General features: G+C 42.5%; 1 protein-coding gene and 1 non-coding gene across 2 annotated transcripts; one reads left to right on the forward strand and one right to left on the reverse strand.

Annotated features, from left to right (window-relative positions):
* Window positions 1-2870: 2870 nt before the first annotated feature.
* Window positions 2871-4603, reverse strand: LOC133765530 (wee1-like protein kinase 2). Its single transcript, XM_062199087.1, is given in 2 exon segments — window positions 2871-3709; window positions 3712-4603. Coding segments are annotated over 2 exon segments (1686 nt in total). The 3' UTR covers window positions 2871-2915.
* A 4993-nt stretch (window positions 4604-9596) lies between these two features.
* LOC133768420 (U6 spliceosomal RNA) lies at window positions 9597-9703 on the forward strand. Its single transcript, XR_009866955.1, has one exon. It is a non-coding gene; the product is annotated as a U6 spliceosomal RNA (small nuclear RNA).
* Window positions 9704-10018: the final 315 nt, after the last annotated feature.

Raw genomic sequence — 10018 nt, forward strand, 5'->3', positions numbered from 1 at the left:
TGGGCTACATTTCTTCACTTGTACTCCTCTGAAATGTTTGTATCTCTTTTTTTTTTTTTTTTTTTTTTTTGACAGGCAGAGTGGACAGTGAGAGAGAGAGAGAGACAGAGAGAAAGGTCTTCCTTTGCCGCTGGTTCACCCCCCAATGGCCGCCGCGGTAGCGCGCTGCGGCCGGCGCACCGCGCTGTTCCGATGGCAGGAGCCAGGTGCTTATAACATTTGTATAATTTTTCCAATATGTTGATGTGGGCTGAAGAGGATTAATTCATTCTGCTTGTCAGAAAGGACAAAGGAAGATCAAGAGTGACTATTTGCAAGCAGAATTCTTGGGCTTACCGAATTTAAAGCAGTTTGTTCATAAATCAGAAGGGTGTTCAAGAGAGTAAATAAGTAATTTAGGGGTACTTGGGGGCCTGGGCAAGGTCTAGCTAAGTGTTGAGTGGGAATCAAAGCTAGAGGAAAAGGTCATGGAAAAGTAGAAATCAGAGGGAAAAATCATAGAAAATCATGAAGTAGCCGTAAGAAAAATGAGCCACCTCAGGAGAGCTGTATACACATGGAACTTCCAGCATTATCCTGCATTTGTCATGCTTTGGAGACACATTGTTCAGAAACCTATAGAATCACAGAGGTGAGGGACAGGTGCCCAGATGCTTTCTGTGTTAAGATAAAGTCAGGATCTGATAACCACCTCAGTGTCTGTACAATACTTGTCTCACTTTCACTAAAGAGAAGCAACTTCAAATACAGTCTACACCCTCGATGAGCTTCCAGCATCTACTTCGTATCCCTGATTGTAGGGAAAGGAGGATTCTTACATTTTTAATGGGCACCGTGGCACATCAATCCATTTTTAACAGCACTTGGTACAATGCTGCTTTATTTTACATCTTCTTCTTTAAGAATAACCAATCTTCATTTTCAGCAAAATAATTGACTCATGGGCATTTCTGAGAAATTAGAGAGAAAAATGGTTCTTTGATAACGCTAACTGGGAAAGCCATGAACTAACTTAGCAGCAGAAGGACAGGAAATAAATGCTACCTCCCATCTCTTTAATAGTATGTTTTTGATGTCACAAGGGACATTTTTATATCATACTTACCCATCAACATGCCCTTATAATCACTTCTCAGCCTTTTGGCTAAGATCAAGTGTAACATGCCCTTATAATTATGCTATCCTTTTTTCTTTTAAATATTGCAAAAAGAATAAAAAGCATAATTATCAACCACAGTTATAATCCTGCATGTTTTTTGATTGTTCCATGTATCTAATTTATCGGGGCATCTTAGATTTGCATACAGTTTCAAGTTGTCCAGTGTCATTTCATTTCAGCTGGAGAGTCCCTTTAGCAATTCTTATAGAGCAGGTCTGGTGGTAATGAGCTTCCTCAGTTTTTGCTTAAATTTCAACACCTTGATTTCTTCACCAGTTTTGAAACATGACATCGCTGAATGTATTATTCTTGGCTGATAATTTTTATTTCTGTTTTCTTTCATCAGTTTAGATATATCATCCCACTGTCTTCCAACCAGCAAGTTCTGTTCTGAGAAATCCATGACTTATCGAGAAGGTCTAGTAGATCAGCAATCTCCTTTTCCATCAAGTTGCTCTCTTTGCCATTGGGTTTTGTAGTTTGACTGGAATGTGTCTTGGTATAGATCTCCTTTGATTTAACCTCTCTGCATCTGGTTGCGCTTCTCGTATTTGTACATCTATATCTTTCCTCACAGTTGGGACTTTGTGGCCATTATTTCTTCAGATAACTTCTCTGCCTCTTTCTCTGTCTTCCTCCTAGAAACACATCAATGCACATGTTTGTCCACTTGATGTTGTTCTGTGTGTCTCATAGAATCTGTTTACTTTTCTCCATTCTTTCCTTTTCTCTCACAGATTTGAACGCTTCAATAGTCCTGTTTTCAGGTTTACTAATCCTTCTGTCTACTCAATCTGTTATTGAGCCATCCCGATGTAATATTGCAATGAAGTGATCATATTTACAGCTCCAAAATTAGTGCTTTAAAAATTATATCTTTCCTTATACTTTTTTTTCCGCTTTGAACAAGATAAAAACCTTTATTTACAAGTACCCTATTTCTTTAAAAACAGAAAATAATCTGAATAAAATGATAAAATCAGAGGGGAAAAAAATTCAAATTCTGATAAAACCAGGAGGAATTGGTCACACCTAGAAAGTCAGAACCACTAAGATCATCCAGGGAAGGGCAAGGGCAGACAGTGAGGGGTAACAGCCACGGCAAACCATGGAAGCTCCTGCCTGCAGTGCCGTTGTCCACAGCCATCAGCTCACAAGGAGTTTGACTTCTACACCTCACATAACGGTGAGGCCATTCGTTTAGTAAATACAGTATCAGAGAGAGGGATTCTCTCCATCCAGAAAACATTAGGACTACTTGCTCGAAGGGACTAGGAATTCTTTCAGAAACAGCATCACATAACCTGGGAAGCTCTGTTGGAACCCAGGCACGTTTTCTTGTGAGCCATCACTGCAAACCAAAACCACATCCTGGGACGTGGGGGATGAGCAACAGCAACCGTTTAGTCGGTCAGCCAGGCCTCAAGAGCCATTTCCTTTTCGTTTTGCAATTCAAAGCCCATGTTTCCCATTGCTCATCCAAAAAATTTGAGAACGAAATAAGTCGATAAGTGGTGTTCGGAATATGACAGTAGATTTTTCAAATGACTACCAATTATAGCACCAGGGACCATGAATAATAGGAAGCCTTAAAAGCTTAAAGATCTTGGCTACCAGTGGTAAACTAGGATGACTTCGGTGATCTTTGGGCATTCAAGTTGATTAGTTTTTCCATGTGTAAGAAGAAGGCTGAGATGGTTAGCATCTGTTCACTGGAGGCTATATGGCAGAAGACTACTTGGTATTAAATGAGTTCCTATGGGGAAGATTCCCCTAGGGTAAAGCTTGAAGACTTGGCACTGTTTCTTCCCACCAGGCGTTTTGTGCTTCTTGATCCTGCAGGGGTCCCAGAGACCTCAGGGTCACTGTGGGAGCTGTTTCCCTGGGGGGACTGGGCCTGCTGCACTTCTCTCAGTTCCCTTTCCAGCGCGGCTATCTTGAACTTTTCCAAGTTCAGCTGCTTCTGGAGCTCTTCCACTTTCCCCAGGGACGGCCGCAGAACTCGGCTTTTGACCAGAACGGCCGCAGAAGGTCTCTTTTCTGGATCAGGATGGATCATTTCCTTAAGCAGGTCTCGGAAGTCTTCGGGGAGTTTCTGAGGGACGTCTGGAAGGTTACCCTTGGGGATATGATGCCACACAGCTCCGTTGGCAGGCAGCGACTCTGCTCCCGCAGCGACTGCGATCGTCAATCCCAAGGCAAATATGTCTGCTTTAGGGAGGTTTTTATAATCCTCTTGTAAAATCTCATTAGCCAGGAAGCGGATATCTCCTTCTTCTACTTTCGGCTCACTTATGGATGTTAAATGGCCCAGGTCACCAATTTTATAGATCACACTGGCAGAGAGAAACCAATCAGCTTCATTTTCAACCTCTGGGACTTCAGTGGCGTCAGTTTGCACCTTATGACAAATGAAGATGTTACTAGGTTTGATGTCCAGGTGTACCATGCCAGAGTTATGGATGTATTTGAGTCCCATAGAAACCTGCAGAAGAATGTCTCTGAGTTTTGGCTCTTGGAAATGATTACCAGACTTAGCATTTTCAGATAGGCAGACTGCAAACTCCCGCCATTGCAGTATTCATTCTGAATGATCATGTGGTCATCTTCCGACCATGCAGAGTAGTAGCGCACCACATGGGGGTGATGCCCAAGCACCGCATGGGCATAAACTTCCCGTAGATCCGAATTCTCATTTGAAGATGCTGCAGATGGTTTTGTAGCACGCTTTATTGCATACACACATCCATCCAGCCTCTTAATACATTTGTAGACTGCACCGAATGCCCCAACCCCAATTTTTTCTACCTCCAAGAACTCCTTTTCATAGCGGGCATCCATGTTGGTTTCTTGCAGGACACACCTCTTGGCAGGTAACCCTTGTTCTAACTTGGCTTCCTCCAGACCAGCTTCCTCAAGATCTCCTCGGGTTTTTCTCTTGCCATTGTTTTTAAGGAATAATTTTCTGTAAGACTCGGGGGTGAAGGGATTAATATTGACCAGATCCAGTGAGGTCATCTCATCCCTGAAGGAAACAGGCGTGAGCCTCTTAGAGCTTTGAAAGGAGAGCTTGCCCGTTGAGGAGATCACCGGAGGCTGGCTCTGCAGGTTTTTGGGAGTAGAGGGGCTGTCACCAGGCCGCATCTTGCTCCTCTTGTCCGACTGCGCTGGTGTCACAAGACATTTGGGAGGGGCCGACTTTGGAGTCCACAAAACCGGATCTGGACTTGATTTGTCTTTTTCCTGTGATGTGTCAAGTGCACTTAGGTTCCTAACGGGTGTCCTGGGGGACTCTGAGTCCTGACCCCCGCTCTTCTCTGGCGTCCAGCTCTGGGCCTCCTTGCTCTCTCCTGCTTCCTTCTGCTCCTTGTTCTCCATCTCTTCTTCACCGAGGGAAAAGCTTAACCTCTGAATTGGCTCCTGGTCGCTCCTCTTGTCATCCATCTCAGCCACAGAGCTTCACCACGTAGGCAGCAGGTCTGATGGAAGGAAACGCTCTGAGGCCACAGAAGGCAGGAAGGAGGCCGAGAGAATTTAACCAGCAAGTTCCGCAGCTCGAGCCTGCCTTCTCTCTACCAACTAACAGCCCCCTCCTTATACTTTTATTGTTCAGATGTCATTCTTCATATTTTGTTTGGTTCTTTGTTGGTGTTTCTATTTAGCTCTTTGAGAATACTAAAGACAGTTGTTTTAAGTCCCGTCCAGTTACTGAATCCTGTTTCTTTTAGAATTTGTTCTGGAGGTTTGTTTTTCTATTTTTAAAAGGGCTTCCTTTCCTTTTCTATTTGTTCGTCTTCTGATCTTCTCTGAAAACTGGGCATTTGACAAAACAGCCCCTGCCCCAGTCTTTGCATATTAGCTCTGCATACTGGAAGGACTTCACTAATTGGCTCAGCACAAAGATTCATACTTTGAAAGAACATGCCTTTCTGGGAATGCGTCTACCCTGAGCCTCTGTGTGTGCTGTTTTCTCAATGTATCCTTTTATGCAAGCATTTCCTATGTGCTAATTTCCCCCATAAAGTTCACCCTTCCCTGCCTCAGGGCCTTTTACGTTCCAGACACTCCTCTGCATACTGTAAACTCCTGTGTTTAGGAAACTATAGCTCTCTATCCCCTTTGCAGTTGTCAAGTGCTGTTGTGCCACACACCGCCCTATGCGGCCTCCAAGATGAAGTCCCAACTATGCCTCCGTTATCCACTGAGCTCTCAGGCAGTGAGACAGCAATCAGTCCCGTGGACAGCAGGGGACAAACCAAACATTGTAAGTAAGTTCCCATGTTTTCATTCAATCTCAAGAAGTAAACTCACAATGGGGCAGCTTCTTCTTGTGATGTTGCTTCCCGGATGGATGTGGCAAGGATGAACACAAAAGGTCCTTGTGGGCCGGCGCCGTGGCTCAACAGGCTAATCCTCCGCCTTGCGGCGCCGGCACACCGGGTTCTAGTCCCGGTCGGGGCACTGATCCTGTCCCGGTTGCCCCTCTTCCAGTCCAGCTCTCTGCTGTGGCCAGGGAGTGCAGTGGAGGATGGCCCAAGTGCTTGGGCCCTGCACCCCATGGGAGACCAGGAGAAGCACCTGGCTCCTGCCATCGGAACAGCGCGGTGCGCTGGCCGCAGCGCGCTACCGCGGCGGCCATTGGAGGGTGAACCAACGGCAAAAGGAAGACCTTTCTCTCTGTCTCTCTCTCACTGTCCACTCTGCCTGTCAAAAAAAAAAAAAAAAAAAAAAAAGGTCCTTGTGTTTTGAGTGTGTTTATCGTTGTGAGACATTCGCATGGTAGCCGCAGAGACTTTGCTGGTTTCCAGAGCTCCCACAGAGCCATGCTGGTGATCTATTTTTTTTTTTTTTTTTTTTTTTTTTAGTGAAATTTCCAAATGGGAGCTTGACCTAGAGCCTCCTCTTCCACCATATTAAAAATGTCACCCTTCAGCGCTGGTGCTGTGGTAAAACCACCACCTGCAGTGTTGACAAACCATACAGGCACTGGTTCAAGTCCCAGCTGTTCAACTTCTGATCCATTCTGCTATGGCCTGGGAAAGCAGTAGAAGATGGCCCAATTCCTTGGGCTCCAGCACCCCCGTGGGAGACCGAAGAAGCTCCTGCCTCCTGACTTTGGATCAGGACAGCTCTGGCCATTGCAGCCATCTGTGGAGTGAAGCAGCAGATGGAAGACCTCTATCTCTCTGTCTGCCTCTATCTCTTGGTATCTCTAACTTTCAAATAAATAAATAAATCTTTGGGAAAAAAAAGTCACCCTACTTACATGAATTACTTTTGTAAGTATATGAGATCTTGGAAACTAATGGTTACCTTCCAAATTGACGACATTTAGATTTGGCAGGCTCCAGCTTTTGTTTGGAGCAAAAATAATTGATAACAGAACAGATGGTCAATAAGTGGAGTAGAGTTGAAGAGGCAAGAGGAATAGAGCAAAGGAAGAAGAGTTGGAACTTAGGGAGGGAGGCTCTGGTAGGAAGAATCACTATGTTCCTAAAATTGTACTTACAAAATGAATGAAGTTTGTATTCCTTACATAAAGGGTTTCTAGGAGAAAAAAAAAAAAGAATTCGAACTTAGCATTTTTTCAGGAATTTCAAAAAGAATGCAGGGGTAGAATTGCCCATGCTGCTGATTCAGAAAGTGAGTATAAATTGCTGCAGCCATGGATGTTCTTACCACATAGAGAGATTATAAAGTTTAATAGAAAATGTCTTAACCTCAACGTAAATTAAAATTAATTATGATATCTGTAATGGTGCATGATAGAGTGAGATCCATTCATTGAAGATGATAAGTTTGTGGAAACTATCCTGTGAAACCTGCAATAGAGAAGATAAGCCTGTGTCTCTTCCATTCATTGGTGCATTCATTCACTCAATAAATATCCACTGAGTTCCTGCTGTGATTCAGGCCCTGGGCATAGCATATGGCAATTAATGGGTTCCCTGCTGACCATATGCATCTTCTTAATGCATAAGGAAGAGAGAGTAGCATTTTAATTAGCCAGACAGCTCCCTGTAAGTTACAACTATGTGTGAAATGAAGGACAGGTACACCATGAAATGAGAATATGTAGAAAAGGAGACTTCTCTCAAGTGTAAGATTAAGGAAATATTGCCTGAGAAGGTAATGTTTGGGTGTAGATTGAGAAGGAGAAGAATAATAAATGCAATAAGTGATAGGGCAATGGTTTGGGGTTGAGAATGATATAATCTAAAGCCTTGAGATAGAAAATAAAACATCATGTTGAAATACAGTGAAATCCAGAGTATTTAGATCAAACATGATAGGGGCTTAGAGAGTGCTCCACTTGAGGCCCCCATACTCAATGAGTTATATGATTCATTAGCATCTACAGCTAAGAATCTTAAATTGTCTTAAGGAAATCATTAATGAACATTTAAAAATACATTTACTTATTTATTTATTTTTATTTCTTTATTTATGTATTTGAAAGGCAGAGTCACAGAAAGAGAATGAGAGACAAAAAGAAAGAGATCTTTCTGCTGGTTCCCTCCTCAAATGGAGGCAACAGCCAGGTCTGGGCCAGGAGAAGCAAGGGCCTGGAAATCCATCCAGCTCTCCTACATGGGTGGCAGAGCCTAACAACTTGGGCCATCTTCTACTGCTTTCCCAAGTGCATTAGCAGGGAGCTGGATTGGAAGCAGAGCAGCCTAGACTCAGAGTAGTGCTCATATGAAATGCCCACATCTCAGGCAGCTGCTTAACATGCTGTGCCACAAAAACCAGCCCCAGGTAAATGCATTTTTTAAGAATTATTTATTTATTTGAAAGGCAGAGTTACAGAGAGAGGAAGGCTGTTTCAAGCCCAGATGGCCACAACCAAGCCAAAGCCAGGAGCCTGGAACTCTCGTCAGGTCTCTCATGTGGGTGATGGGGCCCCAAGTACTTGGGCCATATACCTCCTGCTTTCCAAGGGACACTAAGAAGGAGCTAGATCAGATGTGAAGAAGAGCCATGGGGCCTCAAACTGCCGCCATAAGGGATAACCCTGCTGCAAGTGGTATTTTAATTCATTATACCACAACCCTGGCCCTAGAGGAATGAACTTTAAGCTGGGGAGGAAGATGAATATGAAGATAGAAATGGACATATAATAATGAGATATAATACTGGCAACCAGGTACAATGTGGATTTGATGTGATGAAGTGTTATACAGGAAGTGAAGACAAGAGGACGCTGCCTCAGTCTAGGTGAAAGCAATTGCATAGGCTGAAAAAAGAGAGTGGTGAAAGTGGCAAAAAGGTGGACAAAGTGGCAAGATCTATAACAGCTAAGATGATGACCTGCTGGTGGAATGGAAATGGAAACCAAAAAGAGGAGGTGTTAATTCATTCAAAGATTTGTATTTTTCATTATTGGTTAGATAATATTGATGTTGCAAATTATTTCAATAGGGACATTAGAAAAATCCTTGTTTTAAATAGGTTTTAATGTTTTATAATTCATTTCCCTTTTTCTTCTAAAACTAAGATAACTACATTTCCATTTTTTGGCCATTTTTAAAAATAAATTGTAATTCCAAAATGTTTTCAAATTTTTAAAATGAAAGCTGTGAAGTAGTAAAGTAGTATAAAGAGTTCTTGTATAACCATAGATGGATTCCCCTACTATTAACATCCTATATTTGTTAGCCATCACAAAGCACACCAAACACCGGAGTAGGGGCAAGGGTTTATTGGGGGAAACTCAGCAGACTGGAGGGGAGGGATGAAGAAGGATAAGAGAGAGAAAGAGAGTATGAGAGAGAGAGAGAGAGAGAGAGAGAGAGGAGAGAGAAGAGAGACAAGAGGAGGAGAGGAGCCAAGAGAGCAGGAGAGAAGAGCCAAGGGAGGAGAGCGAGCAGGAGAGCGCAGAGCAGGAGAGAAGAGCCAAGAGAGCCACGTGTGCAGGAGCAGGTCCTTTTAAACCTTTGCCCGAGGGCAGGCAGGGAAGCAGGAGCAGCGAATACCATTATGATGGCGGTGGAGTTTGACAACAGCGGTTGGGCCATGCAGCCACCTGGCTTCCAGCAATGGCGGCAGGGGCTAGAGCCTAGGATGTAGATAGCGCCATAGATAAAACTGGGCCAGTTTCCTAACAATATTAATGTGATATATTTACCATATTGATAAACCACACCCAAAATCTCATGCTAGCTTTATATATATATATATATATATATATATATATATATACACACACACACATATATATATATATATATATATATGCTGGTATCCCATATGGGTATATATATATATATATATATATGTCATCTTTAACGAATTTGTCATCTTTAATGCATGCTAGCTTTATATATATGTATAAAATATTTATGTAATATATAAAATATATAAAATGTAAATATATATATTTGTAATTTTTAATGAACCACCACATTTCCCAGCACATTAGATATAAAGAGTTGTTGTGCTCGCTTCGGCAGCACATATACTAAAATTGGAACAATACAGAGAAGATTAGCATGGCCCCTGAGCAAGGATGACACACAAATTTGTGAAGTGTTCCATAATTTTTTGTGTTTCTGTGTGGGTGCAAACTGATGAAATCTTTACTTAATATACACTAAATCGATCTTCTGTATATAAAGATAATTGAAAATGAATCTTGATGTGAATGGAATGGGAGAGGGAGCAGGAGATGGGAGGGGTGCAAGTGGGAGGGAAATTATGGGGGGGAAAGCCATTGTAATCCATAAACTGTACTTTGGAAATTTATATTTACTAAATAAAAAAATAGATTCATAAAAAAAAAGAGTTGTTGATTCTGGCAACTCCCACTTCTGGTGCCTATAAAGTCTTCTATGAACTCCCTGTCTCTCTCTTTAAAAA

Source organism: Lepus europaeus, chromosome 1 (assembly GCF_033115175.1).
Source record: "Lepus europaeus isolate LE1 chromosome 1, mLepTim1.pri, whole genome shotgun sequence".
NCBI classification, from domain to species: domain Eukaryota; kingdom Metazoa; phylum Chordata; class Mammalia; order Lagomorpha; family Leporidae; genus Lepus; species Lepus europaeus.